The sequence below is a fragment of the Dendrobates tinctorius genome, unplaced genomic scaffold, assembly GCF_039654945.1.
Source record: "Dendrobates tinctorius isolate UK_male_01 unplaced genomic scaffold, ASM3965494v1 ptg000418l, whole genome shotgun sequence".
Lineage (NCBI taxonomy): Eukaryota > Metazoa > Chordata > Amphibia > Anura > Dendrobatidae > Dendrobates > Dendrobates tinctorius.
The window spans coordinates 478,757-506,238 of NW_027362082.1; the positions used below are offsets into that span (position 1 = coordinate 478,757).

The 27,482-nt window shown below is 46.2% G+C and overlaps 1 protein-coding gene across 1 annotated transcript; it reads right to left on the minus strand.

Annotated features, from left to right (window-relative positions):
* Nucleotides 1-378: 378 nt before the first annotated feature.
* Nucleotides 379-27,481, minus strand: LOC141076500 (oocyte zinc finger protein XlCOF8.4-like). Its single transcript, XM_073563983.1, has 4 exons — nt 27,322-27,481; nt 27,141-27,238; nt 26,852-26,942; nt 379-1,274 (listed from the first exon to the last, which is right to left on the minus strand). The coding sequence occupies exons 1-4, from the start codon at nt 27,452-27,454 to the stop codon at nt 505-507; spliced, it is 1,092 nt and encodes a 363-aa protein (XP_073420084.1). The 5' UTR covers nt 27,455-27,481; the 3' UTR covers nt 379-504.
* Nucleotide 27,482: the final 1 nt, after the last annotated feature.

Sequence of the window (27,482 nt, forward strand, 5' to 3'; positions counted from 1 at the left end):
TCGTGATGTAAAAACTGTATGAAGTATATAGTTTGAAGTCTGGGATCTGCATATATGTGGCTAGTTTTGTTTCGGATAACATGATACATGATTTTAGTTTTTTTTGTCTAGTCTCGCTTGAATATAGATCAATATTAATTAGTCTCCTGATGACGCCTTTGGTGAGGACGATGAAACCCGTAGAAATGAGAGGCTTGGAGAGTGAGTGTGTATACATCACCTCACCCTATATACTGAGATGTAGGGTACATGTTTTTTTCTATTAGTCACCTACTGACTAACCTTCAGGGGGTGAATTATGGGTATAGTTTTACATTTGGAATTAATAAGGTTTATATTTATCCTTTTGTCAGCAAACATGAGGAATGACAAGAGACAACCCATTTAAGAAGATTTAATTTTGGTTAAAACTATTCCAACATTATGAACATAAAAAGTCTTCTCCCCTTTGTTATGTCTCTGATGTTTATTAACAGTTGATTTCCAAGTAAAATATTTCCCACATTAAGAAAATAAAAAAGGCTTCTCATCTGTGTGACTGCTCTGATGGCGATGAAGAAGCGCTTTCTGGTTAAAATGTTTCCCACATTCTGAACATGAAAATGGCTTCTCCCCTGTGTGAGTTCTCTGGTGCTTAACAAAATTTGATTTATTGTTAAAGCATTTCCCACATTCTGAACATGAAAAAGGCTTCTCTCCTGTGTGAGTTATTTGGTGGATAACAAAATGTGATTTATGTACAAAACATTTCCCACATTCTGAACATGAATATAGTTTCTCCCCTGTGTGAGTTCTCTGGTGCTTAACACAATGTGATTTATTGTTAAAACATTTCCCACATTCTGAACATGAAAAAGCCTTCTCCCCTGTGTGAGTTCTCTTGTGGGTAACCAATTGTGATTTCTGTGCAAAAGATTTCCCACATTCTGAACAGGAAAAAGGCTTCTCCCCTGTGTGAGTTCTCTGGTGGGTAACAAAATTTGATTTCTGTGCAAAATATTTCCCACATTCTGAACATGAAAATGGCTTCTTTCCTTTAGGAGCAGTTTGTTTTTTAATGCCTCTTTTGTGACTTTGATTTTCCTTAATAGTCAGTAATGAATCAGAAGATGGGACCTGTTTCATAGGATCAGATGACAGATCTTTGCTGTGAATGGATGATGATATATCTGGAGTAATAGCTATCACTTTAGTTGTATCTTGTAGGATCTCAAGATCATCAGATTTAAAAATTGAAGATGTCAGCTGTCCCTCTGATCTCCTGCTACAGTCATCTGCGAAGATAAAAAAAAAAAAAAATGTTAATAAAATATTAAGTTTTATATTTTTGAACATTTCTACTTAAACTGTACATAAAAATGGCAACCTATGTAAAAAACTTTAATTATTTACCAAGACAATGACAGTTCACAGTCTAATAGAAAACCTTGTTGGATGAACCAGCAGTGTGTGGTGTTCAACTGTTTGTTCATTCTGCCTCCCAAATATCAAATAAAAAGAAACCAATCAATGTTATGTAGGTGAAAATAATACCAATTCTCATCTCACAAAAAACAAGTCCCCACTCAGGTCCATCATCTGTAAACACTATTAGTGGCTCAAAGGCTGTTGAAAAGCAACAAGGTTTCCATAAACCAATCCAGTTATATCCGCTTTCACTTCGGAGTCTTGCAATGTGCGCAAACAACATTTAGGATTAGAGTTGAGCGAAACGGGTCGAAAAATTTCAAAAGTCGCCGACTTTGGGCAAAGTCGGGTTTCATGAAACGAAACCCGACCCTAGAATGAGGTCGGCCACGAGGTCGGCGACTTGCGCGCCAAAGTCGCGTTTCAAAAGTTTGTTTTGCGCTCTTTTTCAGCCAATCAGGATCCACGGACACTGTGGGCAACGTGATGACATAGGCACGGGTCACCACCATCTTTCAGAAGGGCATGCAAGTGATTGGCTTGCTTTGGTGGGCGTCACAGGGGGTATAAAAGGGCGTGCACGCCGACCGCCATCTTACTTCTGCCGATCTCAGTATAGGGAGAGGTTGCTGCTGATTCTGTAGGGAGAGTGTTAGGCAGGGAAGAAAAAAAAACTGCTTCTGCTGCTAGCGATTGTGCCTGTACAACACACCAGTCACTGTGTGTGCAGTGCAAGGGGAGGCTATATTGTGGTGTATCAGTGGTGTTGGTTGTTGGGCTGCCTTCTAAGGCTTCCTGACAGCTGGCGTTGCTGTTTACCCACTGCTCTGCAAACTGCTTTTTTAAAAGCAATCCCAATTTTTTTTTTTGTCCTGCTGAGGTACTGAGCTGCAAACTGCTTTTTTAAAAGCAATCCCAATTTGGTTTTTTTTGTCCTGCTGAGGTACTGAGCGTGCATTTTTTCACACCATACAGCGGTGTACGCTCCTCACACAGTACCGTGTAACGGCTGTTATCACAGCCACAGTGAAGCTATCTGTGTCACTCTGTGAGAATAAGTCGAGGACATGTTCCGTTCTTACAGACCTGTACTCTAGGGAGATTCCTACTCTGCCCAATTCTACATACACCTTGTAGTTTGTGATACACTAGCCAATTTCTGCCTGTGACATAGCACTCAGATATTCAGTGGGCCTCACACAATCCAAAAGTGTCCAGTGTCTGCAGAAATTCAAAATCTCACTTATCCTCTAGTCACTTTGGTCACAGCTGTGCCATCGAGCCTGTGACATAGCGCTCAGATATTCAGTGGGCCTCACACAATCCAAAAGTGTCCAGTGTCCACAAGTGTCTGCAGAAATTCAAAATCTCACTTATCCTCTAGTCACTTTGGTCACAGCTGTGCCATCGAGCCTGTCACATAGCGCTCAGATATTCAGTGGGCCTCACACAATCCAAAAGTGTCCAGTGTCCACAAGTGTCTGCAGAAATTCAAAATCTCACTTATCCTCTAGTCACTTTGGTCACAGCTGTGCCATCGAGCCTGTGACATAGCGCTCAGATATTCAGTGGGCCTCACACAATCCAAAAGTGTCCAGTGTCCACAAGTGTCTGCAGAAATTCAAAATCTCACTTATCCTCTAGTCACTTTGGTCACAGCTGTGCCATCGAGCCTGTCACATAGCGCTCAGATATTCAGTGGGCCTCACACAATCCAAAAGTGTCCAGTGTCCACAAGTGTCTGCAGAAATTCAAAATCTCACTTATCCTCTAGTCACTTTGGTCACAGCTGTGCCATCGAGCCTGTGACATAGCGCTCAGATATTCAGTGGGCCTCACACAATCCAAAAGTGTCCAGTGTCCACAAGTGTCTGCAGAAATTCAAAATCTCACTTATCCTCTAGTCACTTTGGTCACAGCTGTGCCATCGAGCCTGTGACATAGCACTCAGATATTCAGTGGGCCTCACACAATCCAAAAGTGTCCAGTGTCAACAAGTGTCTGCAGAAATTCAAAATCTCACTTATCCTCTGGTCATTTGGTCACAGCTGTGCCATCGAGCCTGTCACATAGCGCTCAGATATTCAGTGGGCCTCACACAATCCAAAAGTGTCCAGTGTCCACAAGTGTCTGCAGAAATTCAAAATCTCACTTATCCTCTAGTCACTTTGGTCACAGCTGTGCCATCGAGCCTGTCACATAGCGCTCAGATATTCAGTGGGCCTCACACAATCCAAAAGTGTCCAGTGTCCACTAGTGTGAGCAGAAATTCAAAATCTCCCCTGTCCTATAGACACCTTGTACCTTGTTTTACATTACTATATAGTTTGTTGGATTTTGTCTACATTTTTACCAAAAATGAGGAAGGCTGGTGGAAGAGGCCGTGGAATTGGGCGGGGGTTGGCAGCTGGTAATGATGGTGTTGGATCTGATGGTAGTGGCAAGAGCAAAATAGGACCAAATGCAGGTGTTGAGCCTGCGTCATCGTCTGGCTCCATAAGGCTTCGAAGGCTTAGTTTTCTAGGAGTTGGCAAACCGCTTTTAAAGCCAGAGCATCAGGAAAAAGTTTTGTCTTACATTGCTGACTCAGCCTCCAGCTCTATCGCCTCCTCTTCTTCAGTTGTAAAAAGTAAAAGCACTGAGTCGTCATTGGAGGCTCATGTTCATGAAACACACCTTTCCTTGTGTCCTTCACCCCAACCAAGATTGAAGGATGACGCAGGCCATACTACTGATTACTCCATGGAGCTGTTTTCACATACCATGCCTGGATTATCAAGTCAAATGGTGAATTACCCAGGCCAAGATGAATCTGACATGGAGTGCACTGATGCACAGCCGCTGATGGATGATTCTGCTGGTACATTCACTCAGAGCACTACATTGTCCTCGCAGTGTACAGAGCCAGATTCTGACCCTGATGAGACTCAGGTGCCCCTTCCCGCACACTATACCACCATACACGGTGACACAGAGGAAGGTGCACATGACATTGAAAAGGAGGTGATAGATGACCCAGTTGTTGACCCAGATTGGCATCCATTGGGGGAAGAGGGTGCTGCTTCCAATAGCTCAGATGAGGAGCATCCACAGCAGACATCGACATCGCAACAGCTGTTATCTGGCAGGCCCGGAGCACTCCAAAGACAGGTTCCAAAAATCAAAAGAGTTGCTGGACAGCTTGTCCAGAGGGTCAAAAGATCACAGCGTGCTAGGCCGCAAAATGTCTGCCAAAGTAGGAAGAGTGCAGTGTGGCACTTTTTTGAACAAAATCCTCATGATCAGGCCAAGGTTATCTGTAAGAAGTGCGCAAAGACCTTTAGCCGAGGGAAAAATCTGAAAAATTTGAATACCAGTTGCATGCTTAGACATTTAACCAGCATGCACTTGCAAGCGTGGACACAACACCAAACCTCAAGTGCCACATGTGCAACTGATCACAACGAAGGTAGTCAGCAACGCTACATTGTTTCCCCCACTGTAAGCCCACCGGTTAGCACAGCAGCAAATGTTGAGGTGTCGTTGCAAGGCCACAGCAGTCAGGGAATCCCACTGTTATATCAACGAAAGACTGATTCTAGGCCATCAGAAAGAACACCAACTCCATCACCATCATCAACCCTCTCTCAGTCCGCCCTGTCCACCGCTACTTCCACCATATGCAGCTCTCAAGTCCAGCTCACCCTCCCAGACACTATGAATAGGTCAAGAAAGTACTCAGTCTCTCATCCACGTACACTGGGTTTGAACGCCCACATTGCCAAACTAATCTCGTTTGAGATGATGCCCTTTCGGTTGGTGGAAAGCGCAGCTTTCCGCGAACTCATGGCCTATGCAGTACCACGCTATGACCTACCCAGTCGCCACTTCTCTCGCAAAGCCATCCCAGCCCTCCACCATCATGTGAAAGACCGCATTGTCCATGCACTCAAGCAGTCAGTGAGCGGAAAGGTGCACCTCACAACTGATGCATGGTCCAGTCGGCATGGCCAGGGCCGTTACGTGTCCATCACTGCGCACTGGGTTAATGTGGTGGATGCAGGGTCCACAGGGGACAGCGGTGGTGGGACAGTGCTGCCTAGCCCACGGTATAGGAAACAGTTAGCTGTAGGCGTTCGACCCTCCTCCAGAAGCGAAAACTCGTCCAGAGCGCAGTCGTACGAGCACTCCATCTGCAGCTGCCACTGTTGCACACGAGGTGTCCCCCTATCGAGCAGCTAGTGGAAAGCGTCAGCAGGCTGTGTTGCAGATGATGTGTTTGGGCGACAGACACACCGCCGAGGTGCTGGCCGAGTACTTTCAGCGACAAACTGAGTCATGGCTGGGCAGTGTACATCTTGAGGCAGGCAAGGTAGTTAGTGATAACGGCCGTAATTTTGTGGCAGCCATAGCCCTTTCAAAACTCAGCCACATACCTTGCTTGGCTCACACCTTGAACCTGGTGGTGCAGTGCTTCCTCAAAAATTATCCGGAGTTAACAGCCCTGCTCCAGAAGGTGCGAAGACTGTGCGCGCACATCCGCCGGTCGCCTGTACACTCCGTTCGTATGCAGAAGCTGCAGCGATTGCTCCACCTTCCCAACCACCGCCTCATTATCGACATTGCAACAAGGTGGAACTCCACCCTGCACATGGTGGAGCGGCTGTGCGAGCAGAGGCAGGCCATAATGCATTTGTGGGAGGATACACGGCCAGGCACTTTGAGAGCAGACATGGAGTTGACAGGTGTGCAGTGGTCGAAGCTGAAAGACCTCTGTAAAGTCCTTCAGTGTTTTGAGGAATGCACACGGCTGGTAAGCGCAGACGACGCCATCCTAAGCATGAGCATCCCACTTATGCGTCTGCTCATGCAAACTTTGACGCACCTTAAGGAGCAGGCTTCTGCAGCCAATGTTGATGAGGAGGAAGAGGAGGAGGGAATCCTTGATAACATTCAGCCATTGTCTGCTCAGGGATCTCTCCTGGACGAGGTGGAGGAAGAAGAGGAGGAGGATGATGGGGATGATTACTTAGGGGAGGAGGATGCATCTCGTGGGGCAAGTGAAAATGTTGGCATGGCAAGGTCTGGTACAGGGTTTGTGCATGACTGGAGGGATGTGGATTTGCCAGAAAGTGCTCCTCCAACCAGCACTCGCAGTGCATCATTGACACCGGGAACATTGGCCCACATGTCAGATTATGCCTTGCAGATCCTAAAAAGGGACCCCCGCATTGCCAAAATGATGAACGATGACGACTACTGGTTGGCCAGCATCCTGGATCCACGCTATAAAGGCAAATTACAAAACATCATGCCACAGGAGAACCTTGACCTAATATTGGCTAATAAACAAGCAACTCTGGTAAATCGGTTGCTTGAGGCATTCCCAGCACACAGCAGCGGTGATGGTTCTCACACGAGCCGTACGGGCCGGGGTCAGCTTGGCAGAGGTGTTCGTGGTGCACACAGCAGAAGTGGCATTGGAGACAGGGGTTTCATGACAATGTTGTGGACTGATTTTTCAAGTACCGCTCACACAACTGGTAATACTGCATCGATGGAAAGTGACAGGAGACAGCAGTTGTCAACTATGGTTACAAACTACTTTTCCTCCCATATCGATGTTCTCCCACACAGGTCATTCCCCTTTGACTATTGGGCCGCTAAACTGGACACCTGGCCTGAATTGGCACAATATGCCTTACAGGAGCTCGCTTGCCCAGCTGCAAGTGTGCTATCGGAAAGAGTCTTCAGTGCAGCTGGATCAATCCTGACAGAAAAAAGGACCCGTCTGTCAACCCAAAATGTGGATGATCTAACCTTCATTAAAATGAACCACGCATGGGTTTCCAAGGATTTTGTCCCACCTTCCCCTGATGACACATAGGGTGACAGAAAAATGGCTTGCTTTGGTCCACCTATTCCTGGGTCTTGACCTATTTCACCTTTTGCATCAGCTGAATGTCCAACATCAACATATGCCACTTTCTAAAACTCCCTAACTGTGCTGCCTCCCCCCCCATGGCCGGAGTCACCACCTAGCGCACGACACCGTGCGAGTGCCGTTGCCCTGGACAGGTGGGTAGGCCGAATCTTGGGCGTGGGCACTGGCACAGGGTCCCTCATAGTGCAATCAAGTGTCTCTGACGGTGGTGGTGCACACCCGCCGTCAGACACACCGCCGTACTATGAGGGGCCCAGTGCCAGTACCGACGCCCACGAGTGGGCCCCCCTTGCTTGGGCGGGGCCCCAGCATTTGCAATCTTTACCTCTCCCTGCTCCTCCGCTGTGTAGTCTGGGCCGTCAAATCCATACTGGGCCTGACACCGTTTGAGCCTGCCTCCTGATGTATAGACATATATTTTGAATGTGTACGCTATCCATACATGTTATCTGGGGATACGGTACCCTTTCTAACCTTTGTGCAATCACGTGCAATCCATACTGGGCCTAACACCGTCTGAGCCTGCCTCCTGATGTATAGACATATATTTTGAATGTGTACGCTATCCATACATGTTATCTGGGGATACGGTACCCTTTCTCACCTTTGTGCAATCACGTGCAATCCATACTGGGCCTAACACCGTCTGAGCCTGCCTCCTGATGTATAGACATATATTTTGAATGTGTACGCTATCCATACATGTTATCTGGGTATACGGTACCCTTTCTCACCTTTGTGCAATCAAGTGCAATCCATACTGGGCCTAACACCGTCTGAGCCTGCCTCCTGATGTATAGACATATATTTTGAATGTGTATGCTATCCATACATGTTATCTGGGGATACGGTACCCTTTCTCACCTTTGTGCAATCACGTGCAATCCATACTGGGCCTAACACCGTCTGAGCCTGCCTCATGATGTATAGACATATATTTTGAATGTGTACGCTATCCATACATGTTATCTGAGGATACGGTACCCTTTCTAACCTTTGTGCAATCACGTGCAATCCATACTGGGCCTAACACCGTCTGAGCCTGCCTCCTGATGTATAGACATATATTTTGAATGTGTACGCTATCCATATATGTTATCTGGGGATACGGTACCCTTTCTCACCTTTGTGCAATCACGTGCAATCCATACTGGGCCTGACACCGTCTGAGCCTGCCTCCTGATGTATAGACATATATTTTGAATGTGTACGCTATCCATACATGTTATCTGAGGATACGGAACCCTTTCTCACCTTTGTGCAATCACGTGCAATCCATACTGGGCCTGACACCGTCTGAGCCTGCCTCCTGATGTATAGCCATATATTTTGAATGTGTATGCTATCCATACATGTTATCTGGGGATACGGTACCCTTTCTCACCTTTGTGCAATCACGTGCAATCCATACTGGGCCTGACACCGTCTGAGCCTGCCTCCTGATGTATAGACATATCTTTTTAATGTGTATGCTATCCATACATGTTATCCGGGGATACGGTACCCTTTCTAACCTTTGTGCAATCACGTGCAATCCATACTGGGCCTAACACCGTCTGAGCCTGCCTCCTGATGTATAGACATATATTTTGAATGTGTACGCTATCCATACATGTTATCTGGGGATACGGTACCCTTTCTCACCTTTGTGCAATCACGTGCAATCCATACTGGGCCTAACACCGTCTGAGCCTGCCTCCTGATGTATAGACATATATTTTGAATGTGTACGCTATCCATACATGTTATCTGGGGATACGGTACCCTTTCTCACCTTTGTGCAATCACGTGCAATCCATACTGGGCCTAACACCGTCTGAGCCTGCCTCCTGATGTATAGACATATATTTTGAATGTGTACGCTATCCATACATGTTATCTGGGGATACGGTACCCTTTCTCACCTTTGTGCAATCACGTGCAATCCATACTGGGCCTAACACCGTCTGAGCCTGCCTCCTGATGTATAGACATATATTTTGAATGTGTACGCTATCCATACATGTTATCCGGGGATATGGTACCCTTTCTAACCTTTGTGCAATCACATGCAATCCATACTGGGCGTGAGAACGGCTGGCGAGCTGTTAAGCAAGCTACAGCACCTGTGGTTTGCACACGTAAGTTTTTCATTTTTTCAGGAATGACGGTTAGGCCTAATTCCGGAACTGCAGTTGACCTGCACTTACTGGGAAATCATTGTTCGCGGGTAATAATTGTAATCACAGATCCCCATCACTAACGTTGTTCAGCGGGTTATCTGCACCTGTGAGCGACAAACGCTGGCCTTTTCAGTGTAGCGCACATGCAGCCACGGACATGTAAGGGCATGACACACCAGTTATTGGCCAATCTCATGTGCCAGAGCCTCACGTGTCCCTCTAGTAAGCCGGACTTGGACCGCGGGGCATGACGGAGTCTCGTTCGTTAACGGAATTAAGCTTGCAATGTGTGCATCTGTTCTGTAGCTGGCATGGTTGAGGTTTCCCAGGTGGAGTCGAATTTAACTGTAGGCTCCACTCCTGGTGGTGCCCTTCTGGACATTCCTTTAAGGTTCAGCTTTGCAACCATACTGCCCACGTAAAACAAACACTTTGCCTTCATGAACGCTGTTTGGAGGGTCATGACTCGTGGGAATAACGCCGCCCAATCAGTTAACCTGCTAGAGAGATCGTTCGTTGCTCCCAAGCATGACATCACACTCCCTAGGAAGAAGGTAATGCCACTGTGGCGACCGTACTCCTGGGGGCGACACAAGTGCACTGATGCCCAGCCACTGCTCGATGAATCTGCTGGTACATTGACCCAGACCACTACATTCCCCTCGCACGCTACACGGCCTGAATCTGACCCTGATGAAACTCAGGTTACCCTTCCCATATACAGTTCCATCTTACACGGTGACAAAGAGGAAGCTGAAGATGAAAGTGCAGGTTCGGCCCACCCGCCATCAGACACACCACCGTACTATCAGGGGCTCTGTGCCAGTGCCGTCGCCAACGAGTGGGCCCCCCCTGCTTGCTCAGGATCACAGCACTTGCAAAGTTGAAATACTGTGCAGTGAGATGGAAGATGGGGACGACGAGGAGTCCAGACAAGTACAGGGATTCCCTAGCGAGGAGACTTATTTGATTGTTTTCAATGTTGGGACAGCAATTTTTGGGGAGCACTATACTCTGGAGAATGATAGATGGGGCCCACCATACACTGGAACATTCCAAAGGTGGACATCAGACACTGGAGCAGCATTTACAGGGCCCATTATACACTAGAGCATTAGAAATGGGGCCCATTATGTTTGGAGCATTATTTGGGCCCATAAGACAGTGGAGCTTCATCCATGGGGACCAACATATACTGTAGCATTATGTGGAGCTCATCATATACTGTTTCAAACATTATATGGGACCAATGATTCTGTATGGAGAAATAGATGGGCCTCGTCATGAGATGTAAAAAGTGAAGTATTTTTCATTGTACTATATACCGCTATTTCTCTGCCGTATCGGAGCATGATGAGTTGTGGTATGTGTTAAAGGGGCGCTCTTTCTCCCAGGGCACATGAAAACCTGGAGCCAGCCCTCCCCCCACAACTGTAGCCAAATAACCCCCATTTTTCAGTGCATAACTTGTATTATGAAGTTAATTAAGGTTGACAAGCTTAAGTAAGAAGAATTGATGCTTTTGGCATTCAAATGGGCACTGTTGGTGTGTTTCCTGTACTCCTCTCACTGCTGACTTTTATTCCCCATTGACTTACATTGGGTTTCGTGTTTCGGGACGACCCCGACTTTTCCCTATCATCGGACGATCTTGCTCGACCCGACTTTTGGAAAAGTCGGGTTTCACGAAACGAAACGCGACCCTAAAAAACCAAAAGTCGCTCAACTCTATTTAGGATCCCTGTATTTAGTAATATTATAGTGAGAAGAATCCACTTAATTTGCGGTGTGTGTCTCCTGGAGCACAATCTGGGCACTATGTGCTGGGTAATAAAATGGGTAATGTGTAATTTTCACTCTCCAACATCCACTGCGTGTTAATTTGCAGAAAGTGGCTGTGGAGTCAAAATATTCACTCCTCCTAAGGATTATAACCCTCAGTGAATTAATTTATAAAATAGAATCACTTTATGGGGATTTCGATTGTTCTGGTTTTCTGTCATTTAGTTATGTTAGGTCTAGTGTTGAGCATTCCGATACTGCAAATATCGGGTATCGGCTGATATTCGCTTTATCGGAGTTCCGATATTTTTACACTATCGAATACCGGAATCGGAAGTTCCCATAATACATGAGCCAGTTGTGTTAGCCATGTTAACTAATGGCATGGCTGTGATTGACTGCTGAAATGATGTCATCATGATGCGCGGTTTGTGCGGGCCTGCCGGGGGTCTGTGCGGGCCTGCCGGGGGTTGTGTGTGTGTGCAGGCATCATCCGACGGGACTGCAAGTCCCATCGGGCTATGCCTGCTACAATGACAGTGATTGACACATTAGCCAATGATGAGACAGTAGTAGTCCCATCATCCGGCTAATGTGTTGAATGTAAAAAAAAAAAAAAACTATACATACTACATACATACAACATGCATACATACTACATTCATACATACTATATATACTACATTCATACAACATACATACTTACTACATATATACTACATTCATACAACATACATACATACTACATATATACACAACATTCATACAACATACATACTACATTCATACAACATACTACATATATACTACATTCATACATACTACATATATACACACAACATTCATACAACATACATACATACTACATTCATACAACATACATACTACATATATACTACATTCATACAACCATACATACTACATTCATACAACATACATACTACATAATACATACTTACTACATATATACTTCATTCATACAACATACAATACATACATATAGACATACAGTACATATAACATAGAGTACATACTCACCATCACTTGTCACTTTGATCCCCGAAGCCAGTGTCATCTGTAAAAAATATTAAAATAACAAACAACCAATATACTCTGTGATCCGCAGAAATCCACTAGTGTCCCACGACGATCTCCTGCAGTGCATCACTGAGAGGTTACTATAGTTCACTAGTCTCACTTTATGGCAAAAGCTGCGTGGGAACTTTCTCACACAGCAATGCCAAAAGTGAGACTAGGGACTATTTTTTTTACAGTGGCGGAGGAATGCCTACCTCCCGTCATTGTATTCCTGGAGCCCCTAGAGGGCAGTCGCATCAGCTGATGCTGCTGCTCTCCACGGGAGATCGTCGTGGGACACTCGTGGATTTCTGCGGACCAGGGAGTATATTGGTTGTTTGTTATTTTAATATTTTTTATAGATGACACTGGCTTCGGGGATCAAAGTGACAAGTGATGGTGAGTATGTACTCTGTTATACAGTTCACTGCGCACGGTAGACACAGGAACACTCAGGTCTTTGGAGATGGACTTGTAGCCTTGAGATTGCTCATGCTTCCTCACAATTTGGTTTCTCAAGTCCTCAGACAGTTCTTTGGTCTTCTTTCTTTTCTCCATGCTCAATGTACACACAAGGACACAGGACAGAGGTTGAGTCAACTTTAATCCATGTCAACTGGCTGCAAGTGTGATTTAGTTATTGCCAACACCTGTTAGGTGCCACAGGTAAGTTACAGGTGCTGTTAATTACACAAATTAGAGAAGCATCACTTGATTTTTCGAACAGTGCCAATACTTTTGTCCACCCTCTTTTATGTTTGGTGTGGAATTATATCCAATTTGGCTTTAGGACAATTCTTTTTGTGTTTTTTCATTTAAGACAAATTAAATGAAGATAATAATATCAAAGAATTTGTGTTTGCAATCATTTTCAGGAAGAAACTGAGTATTATCTGACAGAATTGCAGGGGTGTCAATACTTTTGGCCACAACTGTATGTACTGTATGTCTATGTGAATGTATTGTATGTAGTATGTATGTTGTATGTATGTAGCATGTTGTATGAATGTAGTATATATGTAGTATGTATGCTTTTTTTTTTTTTTTTACATTCAACACATTAGCCGGATGATGGGACTACTACTGTCCCATCATTGGCTAATGTGTCAATCACTATCATTGTAGCAGGCATCACCCGATGGGACTTGTAGTCCCATCGGACGATGCCTGCACACACACACAACCGACAGGCCCACACACACAACCTACAGGCCCGCACAGACCCCCGGCCGGCCCGTACAGACCCCCGGAAGGCCTGCACAGACCCCCGGAAGGCCCGTACAGACCCCCTACAGGCCCACACAGACCCCCGGCAGGCCCGCACAGACCTCCGGCAGGCCCGCACAGACCCCGCCTGCACACACACACACACGCACAGCCTCCGCCCACACTCTTCCCCCCTCCCGAACTGGATGTGCAAGGAAAGAAAGGGTTTATTTTCATTCCGATATTTGTGCCCCATTGACTTGCATGGGTTTCCGGTATCTGAATCGGCGATACCCGATATTTTTGGGGTATCGGTACGATCCAATCCGATCCTATATTTCCCGATATCGGAAGGTATCGCTCAACACTAGTTAGGGCTTCTGCATATGGTGTGTCCAATCTCATCTGGGATCTGTTCCTGCTGTCCAGCTGGAGTAATCTGCTCCCTACTTCAGCCAATTGGAAAGTACCACACCTTACTAAAGCGCAAAGCACATGGCCGGAATCTGCCAGATACAGCGCTGTTCTCCTCTGGTTGAGTCCTCTGTGCTCAGCTTGCGGCTTGTGTATTTGTTTCCTGCTGTGACCGTGGCCCGTTTACTGACTACTCTTGTGTCTTCTGATTCTGTCCTTCTGGTTCTAACCCAGCTATCTGACTATTCTTCTTGCCATCTAACAGCACAGAATAGCAGGTAACACCATGGTCCAAGCCTAGGGGTCCCAGTGTAAGTCCAGATTCATGTAATGGTATTAAAGGGCGATGAGCAAGGCAATCCTTGGGATATGGAAAGCAGAGAAGATAGAGCCAAGCATGTTCATGGTGGACTTCTTTTGAGCTGCCAGGTGACCATGAACAGTGCTCCCAATACATTGTGTCTGCAAACTATTCCAGCTAGATCTTCATTCAAATAGCTAAATGGCGCTCCTTCCCTTCTGAACACTGCCATGTGCCCAGACAGTAGTGTACAATCGTATGTAGGGTATAGTGCGAAGCTGGAAAATAATTTGTAAGATCCAGTTGTTTTCTATTATCCTTTGTGAAGAATTTATCACCACATAAAGTGACACACGTCAGATATTAACCCCTTCACCCCCAAGGGTGGTTTGCACGTTCATGACCGGGCCAATTTTTACAATTCTGACCACTGTCCCTTTATGAGGTTATAACTCTGGAACGCTTCAACGGATCTAGGCGATTCTGAGATTGTTTTCTCGTGACATATTGTACTTCACTTTAGTGGTAAAAAATTTTCGCTATAACTTGCGTTTATTTATGAAAAAAACAGAAATATGGCAAAACTTTTGAAAATTTTGCAATTTTCAAACTTTGAATTTGTATGCCCTTAAAACAGAGAAATATGTGACACAAAATAGTTACTAAATAACATTTCCCACATGTCTACTTTACACCAGCACAATTTGGGAAACAACATTTTTTTTTGTTAGGAAGTTATAAGGGTTAAAATTTGACAAGCGATTTCTAATTTTTACAACAAAACTTACAAAACCATTTTTTTTAGGGACCACCTCACATTTGAAGTCACTTTGAGGGGTCTATATGGCAGAAAATACCCAAAAGTGACACCATTCTAAAAACTGCACCCCTGAAGCTACTCAAAACTACATTCAAGAAGATTATTAACCCTTCAGGTGCTTCACAGGAGCAGAAGCAACGTGGAAGGAAAAAATGAACATTTAACTTTTTAGTCACAAAAATAATATTTTAGCAACAATTTTTTTATTTTCCCAAGGGTAACAGGAGAAATTGGACCCCAAAAGTTGTTGTCAAATTTGTCCTGAGTACGCTGATACCCAATATATGGGGGGGAACCACTGTTTGGGCACAAGGCAGGGCTCAGAAGGGAAGGAGCCCCGTTTGACTTTTTCAACCTACAATTGGCTGGAATTGAGATCGGACGCCATGTCGCGTTTGACGAGTGTCTGATGTGCCTAAACAGTGGAAACCCCCCACAAGTGACCCCATTTTGGAAACTAGACCCCCTAAGGAACTTATCTAGATGTGTGGTGACCACTTTGAACCCCCAAGGGCTTCACAGAAGTTTATAACACCCAGGCGTGAAAATAAAAAATCATATTTTTTCCACAAACATGATCATTTAGTCCCCAATATTTTGTTTTCCCAAGGGTAACAGGAGAAATTGGACCCCAAAAGTTGTTGTCAAATTTGTCCTGAGTACGCTGATACCCAATATATGGGGGGAACCACTGTTTGGGCACAAGGCAGGGCTCAGAAGGGAAGGAGCCCCGTTTGACTTTTTCAACCTAAAATTGGCTGGAATTGAGATCGGACGCCATGTCGCGTTTGACGAGTGTCTGATGTGCCTAAACAGTGGAAACCCCCCACAAGTGACCCCATTTTGGAAACTAGACCCCCTAAGGAACTTATCTAGATGTGTGGTGACCACTTTGAACCCCCAAGGGCTTCACAGAAGTTTATAACACCCAGGCGTGAAAATAAAAAATCATATTTTTTCCACAAACATGATCATTTAGTCCCCAATATTTTGTTTTCCCAAGGGTAACAGGAGAAATTGGACCCCAAAGGTTGTTGTCAAATTTGTCCTGAGTACGCTGATACCCAATATGTGGGGGGGAACCACTGTTTAGGCACATGGCAGGGCTCAGAAGGGAAGGAGCCCCGTTTGACTTTTTCAACCTAGAATTGGCTGGAAGTGAGATCGGACGCCATGTCACGTTTGACGAGCGTCTGATGTGCCTAAACAGTGGAAACCCCCCACAAGTGACCCCATTTTGGAAACTAGACCCCCTAAGGAACTTATCTAGATGTGTGGTGACCACTTTGAACCCCCAAGGGCTTCACAGAAGTTTATAACACCCGGGAGTGAAAATAAAAAATCATATTTTTTCCACAAACATGATCATTTAGTCACCAATATTTTGTTTTCCCAAGGGTAACAGCAGAAATTGGACCCCAAAGGTTCTTGTCAAATTTGTCCTGAGTACGCTGATACCCAATATGTGGGGAGGAACCACTGTTTGGGCACATGGCAGGGCTCAGAAGGGAAGGAGCCCCGTTTGACTTTTTCAACCTAAAATTGGCTGGAATTGAGATCGGACGCCATGTCGCGTTTGACAAGCGTCTGATGTGCCTAAACAGTGGAAACCCCCCACAAGTGGCCCCCTTTTGGAAACTAGACCCCCTAAGGAACTTATCTAGATGTGTGGTGACCACTTTGAACCCCCAAGGGCTTCACAGAAGTTTATAACACCCGGGCGTGAAAATAAAAAATCATTTTTTCCACAAACATGATCATTTAGTCCCCAATATTTTGTTTTCCCAAGGGTAACAGGAGAAATTGGACCCCAAAGGTTCTTGTCAAATTTGTCCTGAGTATGCTGATACCCAATATGTGGGGGGGAACCACTGTTTAGGCACATGGCAGGGCTCACAAGGGAAGGAGCCCCGTTTGACTTTTTCAACCTAAAATTGGCTGGAATTGAGATCGGACGCCATGTCACGTTTGACGAGCATCTGATGTGCCTAAACAGTGGAAACCCCCCACAAGTGACCCCATTTTGGAAACTAGACCACCTAAGGAACTTATCTAGATGTGTGGTGAGCACTTTGAACCCCCAAGGGCTTCACAGAAGTTTATAACACCCGGGCGTGAAAATAAAAAATCATATTTTTTCCACAAACATGATCATTTAGTCCCCAATATTTTGTTTTCCCAAGGGTAACAGGAGAAATTGGACCCCAAAGGTTGTTGTCAAATTTGTCCTGAGTACGCTGATACCCAATATGTGGGGGGGAACCACTGTTTAGGCACATGGCAGGGCTCAGAAGGGAAGGAGCCCCGTTTGACTTTTTCAACCTAAAATTGGCTGGAATTGAGATTGGACGCCATGTCACGTTTGACGAGCGTCTGATGTGCCTAAACAGTGGAAACCCCCCACAAGTGACCCCATTTTGGAAACTAGACCCCCTAAGGAACTTATCTAGATGTGTGGTGACCACTTTGAACCCCCAAGGGCTTCACAGAAGTTTATAACACCCGGGCGTGAAAATAAAAAATCATATTTTTTCCACAAACATGATCATTTAGTCCCCAATATTTTGTTTTCCCAAGAGTAACAGGAGAAATTGGACCCCAAAAGTTGTTGTCCAATTTGTCCTGAGTACCCTGATACCCCACATGTGGGAGAAAACTACTGTTTGGGCACACGTCAGGGCTCGAAAGGGAAGTAATGACGTTTTGGAAAGCAGACTTTGATGGAATGGTCTGTGGGCATCATGTTCCATTTGCAGAGCCCTTGATGTTCCTAAACAGTAGAAACCCCCAATAAGTGACCCCATTTTGGAAATTAGACCCCCTAAGGAACTTATCTAGATGTGTGGTGAGCACTTTGAACCCCCAAGTGTTTCACTAAAGATTATAATGCCCAGGCGTGAAAATATAAAATCCTGTTTTGTTCCCACATAAATGATCATTTAGTCCCCAATTTTTAATTTTCCCAAGAGTAACAGGAGAAATTGGACCCCAAAAGTTGTTGTCCAATTTGTCCTGAGTACCCTGATACCCCACATGTGGGAGAAAACTACTGTTTGGGCACACGTCAGGGCTCGAAAGGGAAGTAATGACGTTTTGGAAAGCAGACTTTGATGGAATGGTCTGCGGGCGTCATGTTCCATTTGCAGAGCCCTTGATGTTCCTAAACAGTAGAAACCCCCAATAAGTGACCCCATTTTGGAAACTAGACCCCCTAAGGAACTTATCTAGATGTGTGGTGAGCACTTTGAACCCCTAAGTGTTTCACTAAAGATTATAATGCCCAGGCGTGAAAATATAAAATCCTGTTTTGTTCCCACATAAATGATCATTTAGTCCCCAATTTTTAATTTTCCCAAGAGTAACAGGAGAAATTGGACCCCAAAAGTTGTTGTCCAATTTGTCCTGAGTACCCTGATACCCCACATGTGGGAGAAAACTACTGTTTGGGCACACGTCAGGGCTCGAAAGGGAAGTAATGACGTTTTGGAAAGCAGACTTTGATGGAATGGTCTGCGGGCGTCATGTTCCATTTGCAGAGCCCTTGATGTTCCTAAACAGTAGAAACCCCCCATAAGTGACCCCATTTTGGAAACTAGACCCCCTAAGGAACTTATCTAGATGTGTGGTGAGCACTTTGAACCCCCAAGTGTTTCACTAAAGATTATAATGCCCAGGCGTGAAAATATAAAATCCTGTTTTGTTCCCACATAAATGATCATTTAGTCCCCAATTTTTAATTTTCCCAAGAGTAACAGGAGAAATTGGACCCCAAAAGTCGTTGTCCAATTTGTCCTGGGTACTCTGGTACCCCACATGTGGGAAAAAACTGTTTAGGCACACGTTGGGGCTCGAAAGGGAAGTAGTGTTGTTTTGGAATGCAGACTTTGATGGTCTGCTGGCGTCATGTTCCATTTGCAGAGTCCCTGATGTGCCTAAACAGGAAAAAAACCCACATATGACATCATTTTGGATACTAGACCCCCAATGAACAAATCTAGATGTGCCCCCAACTAATCTAATGCAAATTAGTAGTGCATGGAGGTGTGGTACAATTTGAAGCAATCCTTCATGCACAGGCCAGGTTTTTCGGGGCAGGTGTCGCACTGGTAAGTGGTGTCCCTGCGTATTCCTTTTTTGTAACACACTCGACACCTTTTTTGCGGCTTACCTTTTCTTGGGGTTGGCGGGACCACCCCCGGAAAATGCTGACCTGGGACAATACGAGCACCTTCAGTTCCTGAAGCACTGGGGCCCGCTCCTTCCTGAGCGCCAAACATCATGGCCTTAACCACTACCTCCTGGAAATGAAGGTACGCCGTATCGCTGGGGCATGCACATTGTGACAGCAGGAATGCGTTGAGCATTGCCATTTGGACGATGTGCACGGCCAGCTTTTTGTACCACACCTTGGCCTTCCTCAATGCATTGTACGGTTGGAGGAGTTGATCGGAGAGATCAACTCCCCCCATTTTTTTGTTGTACCCCACTACACATGTCGGTTTGAGGACCTGTGTAGAGGTACCCCGTACAGTGCAGAGGGTACTGCCATCACCGTGTATGGTGGTCAAGAGATGGACATCTCTCTTGTCCTTGTACTTGACCACCAGCAGGTGGTCGCTACATTGGGCTCTGCTCTCACCTTTTCGGAGCATCTGCCCAAGTAGCGTCTTCAGGAGGCCTCTCTGATTTTTGCGGACAGTACCGCAGGCTGCGGTACGTCGCTCAGAGAGGGATTTGTATAGTGGGATGCTGGTATAAAAGTTATCAGTGTAGAGGTGATAACCTTTATCCAGCAGTGGGTGCACCAAATCCCACACAATTTTCCCACTCACTCCCAGGAAAGGAGGACACTCAGGGGGTTCAATCCGGGTGTCCTTCCCTTCGTAAACTCTAAACTTGTGGGTGTACCCTGAGGTACTCTCACACAACTTATAGAGTTTGATTCCGTACCTGGCCCTCTTACTGGGCAGGTATTGACGGAATCGCAGCCTTCCCTTGAAGTGAACCAAGGACTCATCCACGCAGATGTCCCTTTGGGGCACGTACACTTCAGCAAACTTTTTGTTGAAGTGTTCGATGACCGGCCGAACTTTGAACAGACGGTCAAAGTTGGGGTCATCTTGTGCGGGACACGCTGCATTATCAGTATAATGCAGAAACTTGTGGATGGCCTCAAAACGCGTCCGGGCCATGACCATTCGGAACACTGGAGTGTTGTATAAAATATCAACACTCCAATATTGCCGAATTTCCGGTTTCTTCAGTATCCCCATATGGAGGACCAGGCCCCAAAACTGCGTCATTTCAACTGCGTCTACAGGAGACCAGTTTGAAAATGTTGAAAGCGGGTTTTGCTCCAAAAATTGACGAGCGTACAAATTAGTTTGCTCCACCATGAGGTTAACAAAATCCTCAGAGAAAAAGACTTTGAAAAAGTCAATTTCTGTGAGGCCGGTGGTGTCAAACTTGATTCCTGATTCTGCCACAAAATCAGGAATCAGTGGCTCGTAATTTTCGGGGGGCGAGGTCCATACGGGGAGCACTGGGTCAGCTGCGGGCATGGTGGGCGCGGCCTCATCTTCTGTCCTGGAGCGTCTGCGTGGCGGTTCCGCAGGACCCGAGGAGGAAGATGAGGAGGGAGAAGAGGAAGAAGAAGAGGATGAAGAATCCGAAAAATAAAGAAAAGTCGGATCGTCATCCAAATCGCTATCAGTTTCGGAGGCAAGTAAAGCATATGCCTCCTCCACTGAATAGCGCTGTTGGGATGAATTTGATGACATTTTTGTGTAAATATGGTGCTTGGGTGTACACTTTATTGAAAACTGTATGTGTACGTGAGGGGGGGGGGGGGAGTGATTGGTGTAAACTTTCTGTAAAGAAAAAGCTGTGGAAAAAAGTATAAAACAGCAGGCCCTAGCTGATAAGTGTCACTTATCAAAACTAGGCTGCTGGATGTGCGCACGGGGTGGCGCAAGGGGGGGGTGGAAAAAAAAAAAAAAGGAAAACGGCAAACTCTGATAAGTGAACTGTGTCACTTATCCAAGTTTCGCAGCTGCGGGATGTGTGTACGGAGGGGCTAAGGAAAAAAAAGCGAGCTCAAGTGTTGATCGGTGAACTGCGTCACCAATCAACGCTCGGCGGCTGCGCACGGAGGTGGCGCAAAAGTGGGGTGGAGGGGGGTAAAAATAGGGGGAAGGGGGATGGGGGGATTGGGGTGGAAGAAGAGAGATTGGGCAGGGATCAACAGTTAGGGTTGTAGTTAGGTGGCACAAAGGGGGGTGAAAAAAATGAAAAACGGCAGGCACAAGCTTGGATAAGTGACGTGTGTCACTTATCCAACTTTTGCGGCTGCGGAATGTGTGAACGGAAGTGGCGCAAAGGGGGCTAAGGAAAAAAAAGCGAGCGCGAGTGTTGATCGGTGAACTGCGTCACCGATCAACGCTCGCCGGCTGCGCACGGAGGTGACGCAAAAGTGGGGTGGAGGGGGGTAAAAGGGGGGTAAGAGGGGGGGTGGAGGGGGGATGAAGATAGATTGGGGGGGTGAAGATAGATTGGGCAGGGGATCAGGGATCAATTAACACTTACAATTGTAGTTTTCTTTCTTCTTCTTCTTCTTTCTTCTGCAGGGATTGTGATGCTACAAGCTGTGGCACCACAATACCCAGCACAGGAGCTCTTGCTGCGTCCGACTTCTCTGCAGGAATCCTCAGCTAGAGTGAGGACCCCTGCAGACAGGTCAGACAGGTCAGAGGCAGGTCAGGGGGCAGGTCACAGAGCGGTCACATCGCTGCTGTGACCTGTCATTGGTGGGATCGAATGATTACATCGATCCCACCAATCCCTGATCTGCCTGGTGACCATGGCAACTGCCTAGAATCGGAGCTCACAGCTCCGATTACTAGGCAGGTCATGCCCAGGTCACCAGCAGGGCACAGAGCGATCACATGGTGACCGCAGCTGTGCCCTGTGGTTGGCGCGATCGCCGATCTAATCGATCGCGCCAGCCAACTCCTGCAGGCCCTACTGGGCCTGCATCAGGCTCCAGCATGATCGGTGCTAATATAGCACCGATCCTGGCCGGTTCTGGCAGGGCACAGCGGCGATATAGCGCCGCTGTGCACTGCGATTGGCGCGATCGATCAGATCGGCGATCGCGCCAATCCGGGTGCTTTTTGCCGGTGCCTGGCGTTGCCAGGCACCGGCTCTAGGATCGAGTACATCGGTACTCGATCCCCGCCTAGGACATCATTGTTTCAGCCAAGCTGATTGGCTGAAACAATGAGAAACGCTGCGATTGGCTGTTCAGAATTGAACAGCCAATCACAGCGCTCTGGATGCCGGGGGGGGCGGGATCGCAGCCCGGGATGCCGACGCCATCTTTTCTAAGGTGAGATGGCGTCGGAATTTTAATGCGATCACCGCGACTTTAGTCGCGGTATCGCATTAAAGGGCCCGACGTACTATCCCGTCCCCGGTCATACGGGCCCGGGTACCGTGGACGGGATAGTACGTCGGATGGCAGGAAGGGGTTAATAATGGGGCCTGATTAGGAACTACTGAAATGATCAAACTCCACAGTCTCCATCAGTACTAAATGAGTAACTAGTGGTGAAACCTCTCTGGTGTAACTAGAGTATGGGTCTCGGAGACTTCACAATCTATACTATCCTAAGCTCCAATATTTTCTGTCAGATGAGTTTCAAGAAGAAATATTAGGCATTTAAAGAGAACTGTGTATAAGGCCGGTTTCACACGTCCTGATATTTCCGGTACCGGAGATGTCCATGTGTGTAATACTTGTGGCACATGTGTGACAACCGTGTGCCGCCCTAGTGCAGCATCAGTACCACAAGGACGGCCGACAGGGAAGAAGCGCTACAGTAAGCGCTGTTCCCCGGCAGCGGGTGCTGAAGACGCTCACATCATTCTCCCCTGCTCTGCCGGCGGGGAGAATAATGATAGTTATATTAAAGTAAGAATGATGACTATTACTCCCATCAACCTACACCTGATGCTAAGAACAATGACAGCAGGAGCAGATGATGGGAGTATTCCTCACCCGCCGCCTGCGCTATAACTAAATAAAGGAATGAAAAAACGGCGTGCGTTCCCTTTTATTTTCTATAACCAGTCCGGAAAAACTCACAACTGGGGGCTGCAACCCTCATCTGTCAGCTTTGGCAAGGCTGGTTTTCAAGAATAGAGGGGTCCAAACAGTTTTTTTAATTAATTAAATAATTTAAAAAAACGGCGTGAGTTCCCCTCCATTTTTGACAACCAGCCTTGCTAAAGCTGACAACTGGGGGCTAGTATTCTCAGGCTTGTAAGGGGCCATAGATATTGACCCCCCAGCCTAAAAATAGCAGCCTGCAGCTGCCCAGAAAAGGAAAATCTATTAAATGCGCCTATTCTGGTGCTTTGCCCGGCTCTTCCCACTTGCCCTGTAGTGATGGCAAGTGGGCTTCTTATTTGTGGGGTTGTATTGTCAGGTGACATCAAGCCCACGGCTTAGTAATGGAGAGTAAGACACCTATCCATTACTAATCCTATAGATATATGGTAAATAAATCACAGCCAGAATAAAGTCTTTTATTAGAGATAAAACAAAACACAGGGTAAGTAGGAAGAGCCGGGCAAAGTGTCGGAATTTCTGGGTTTTCTGGGCAGCTGCGGGCTGGTTATTGTTTAATCTGTATTTGTAGTTTTCAGTTAATGAGATTCTTGTGCTTCGGGGTGGGATTGTGGGAGTGGCTGTGGGTTGGGCTGTGGGAGGGGCCTTATGTGGTGCTCTGCATATATATTCATCTGTATTGGCTTATGACACTGACCCTTCAGTGACCTGCCCTCTATTTTACATAAAAAATTACATCCAGAAAAATGTCACCGGCGATGGTGGCGCCTGCGCAGTACCATCTATAAGTAAGAGATAGATGCTACTGGCCAGGCGCCGCCAGTGTCATTTGTAATTTCTTTTTTCTAAGCCTCACAATAGCCACAATATTATAGGCATAATCACCAATAATATCAACACTATTATATGCATTATGTAATAATGTGGGCAGGTCAGTGAGGGGTCAGCGACCTGTCATAAGCCAATACAGATGCATATGTAAACAGACCATCATATAAAGCTCCGCCCACAGCCCCGCCCCAGAGCACGAGAATCTCATTAACTGAAGACTACAAATACAGATTAAACATAAACCACAAGACGGATTTCATCACCAGGTATCACTGTAATCAGTATAACGACGCTGACCTGAGTGTCTGTAGGTTACTGTGCACAATCCGGCTGACAGGATCCCTTTAAATTTAGATCTTAGGCATTTGGAAGAGGCAATGGAGAGATTTTTTTCAAGACTATCAGGGAGTTACAGACTCACATTAGGCAGGAAGGCCGATCCCACCACAATCAAACTATCATACAGAATGAACAGGTTATAAAAAAAAGACAGAATAAAAAAATATGTTACATCCCCAACAACGTATGTACAAGGGGAGAACACTAAACGAGTTGCACTCATTTATGGTGGACCATTGCAGCCACTATGAGTCCTGACCGGAGGAGTAGAGAAAGTATTAGCGCCCCCATTTCAGGAGAGATTGTGCAGTTATCTGAATTCCTTAGGATGGAAAACATATTGGAATTCATGACGTTTAGTAAATCTATGACACCAGGGCTGGAGCCAACACATCTCCTGCAGGCGGGAATAAATGTATATTACAGCCATCAGCCACACACAGCTTAGAGATCTATCATGGCACAGGTGGAATGTTTGTCCTGGAGATTATCACAATCCTCCTTGAAATTACTGTATTTTTTGGACCATAAGACGCACCTAGGTTTTAGAGAATGAAATTAGGAAAAAAAATTGAAGCAAAAAATGTGGTCAATTCTGTACTTAATATCCCCTATCCTGGTATATATGGTCCCCTCATACCCATTCTGATACACATGGCCCACTCATCTCTATCCTGGTATGCATGGCCTCATCCCAATCCTGGTATGCAGGGTCCCCATCTTGTCCTGGTATGCATGATCCCATCCCTATCCTGGTATGCAGAGCTCCCATCTTGTCCTGGTATGCATGGTCCCATCCCTATCCTTGTATGCAGGGTCCCCATCTCGTTCTAGTATGCATGGTCCCATCCCTATCCTTGTATGCAGGGTCCCCATCTCGTTCTAGTATGCATGGTCCCATCCCAATCCTGGTATGCAGGGTCCCCATCTTGTCCTAGTAGGCATGGCCCCATCTCATCCTGGTATGCAGGGCCCCATCTCATCCTAGTATGCATGGCACCTCATCGCTATCCTGGTATGCATGGCCCCATCATCCCTATCCTGGAAAGCATGGCCCCAACCTTATCCTGGTATGCATGGACCCCATCTCGTCCTGGTATTCAGTGACTTATTTCGTCCTGGTATGTAGGGCCCCATCCTTATAAGAAGCCCCCACCCCCATTCCTATCCTGGTGTGCATGGCCCATCACAAAACATTAAAAAAAAAACCAAACCATTACGCTTACCTCTGGTGCCAGCATCTGCTATTTGCTTGTAAGCAGCGCTGAGAACAGTGAGCATTCATGAATATTCATTTCTCTTAAGTAGCGGCACACGTGACCGCCGGTAGCAGCAGGAAGCCGGTGGCTGACACTGCGCGCTACTGAAGAGCAATGAATACTCACTGCCCTTTGCGTGCACGTCCCTGCCATGCGCTGCTTACAAGCATATAGCAGTTGCTGGCACCGGAGCAGGACGCTGCGAGGGAGCGCGGGGTAAGTGTAATGATTTGTTTTTTAATGTTTTCTGATGGGACCATGGATACCAGGATGGGGACGGGGGTGGGGGCCAATTATAAGGATGGGGCCATGCATACCAGGACCGGGGTTAGGGGCTAATCATCTCAAGATACTATTATTAAAGAGAAATGAATATTCATTGCCCTCCAAGCCCATGGGCGTGTAATGCAGTGAATATTCATTTCTCTTTAGCAGCGGGAACAAGATTTAGCCGCAGTCACCGGCTCCAGCCTCCTGTGACCCGCTGCTCCGCTGATGCAGTTCCCTCACCTCCACACCAAAGCCAGAGCCGGTACATCCGGACTATAAGACGCAACCCCCATTTTCCTCCACATTTTTGAAGGATAAAAGTGTGTCTTATAGTCCGAAAAATACGGTAGTTTTAATACAAATTGGAAAGTCAGGATAAAGGGAAACTCTGCTGTTATTGTACAGAAATTCACACTTGGCCTCACTGCACATTTACTGTTGTGGATCATAAAAGAGATGTTTGGCCAGAAAGACTGGACCTGGTCTTGTAGGGACCATGAGACATTCAGCAGCACAGAAGGGAGAGAAGATTCATCCGATAAGATCTCAGGGATCTAGGAAGCCAACAGCATCATTACCCTCCGCTTTCTCTTACAGGCCCAGCATAAGATTTTTCTACAAGTGATTTTCTATCTTGTCAGCACATTCTACGTACGCTGTCATTTGGATTTAGTTACAGATCTGGGCAGGTAACAGTCAGCGTCTCCTAATCCCAGGGGGTAGGTGGATCTACCAGGTTGTAAGTTCTATAGAAAAGGGATTTCAATGTCCAAAATCAATGAACAGTTTTGGGTGGAGGAGAATGTTGTGGTACTAGAGGCAAAATGGTGATCATGGTAATACGGCCGGACTACACCACCGATAAAGCAACCACAGCCGGTGACTGAGAGGAATCTGTGACTTCTCTACATTCAGTGGTTACTACTCACCTGGGTAGTCATATGTGGGAATCTCCTCTTTACACCGCTCATCATCTCTTACATATGTCTCTGTAGTATTAATATGGGTCAGATCTTCACCCTGAAACAAATATTGTAAAAGTCACCGACAGATGGAGAAGTCCCATCTATGATCAGCTCTAATCCTGCCATCTCCACCGTTCTCATTACACAGGTATAAAACATATAACACTGGTGGATAAAACAAGACTGAGCACAAGACCTTCACAGCCGTCTACACATCATAGGGGAGATCTCCTGACACCTTCTCTCCATCTACCTGATGATCCTGAGGAGCACTGGGATCCTCTTGTTTACAGTCCTGTGGAAGAAGAGGACGGGGACATCTCTCTGGTGTTGTCCTCTTACTGGATAGATCTGGAGGAAACACATACAGGGACTGAATTCATTCTCTACATACAGATAATTATAGGCCGTGTGTATTTAGCCCTGTCTATTACCTGGAGATGTGAGGCGCTGGGGAACCTCCATTATGACGTTCTTGTACAGATCGCTGTGTCCTTCTAAATACTCCCACTCCTCCATGGAGAAATAGACAGCGACCTCCTGACACCTTATAGGAACCTGACACATACAATGATACCGTCATCCCCCGATCCCT

Excerpts from the sequence above, each read along its gene's own strand:
- LOC141076500 (XM_073563983.1), bottom strand. The coding sequence starts at position 27,454 with ATGTGTCAGGTTCCTATAAGGTGTCAGGAGGTCGCTGTCTATTTCTCC. Across the intron at positions 27,239-27,321 it reads CCAGCGCCTCACATCTCCAG|ATCTATCCAGTAAGAGGACA; the intron begins GTAATAGACAGG and ends TGTTTCCTCCAG. Across the intron at positions 26,943-27,140 it reads GTGCTCCTCAGGATCATCAG|GGTGAAGATCTGACCCATAT; the intron begins GTAGATGGAGAG and ends TATTTGTTTCAG.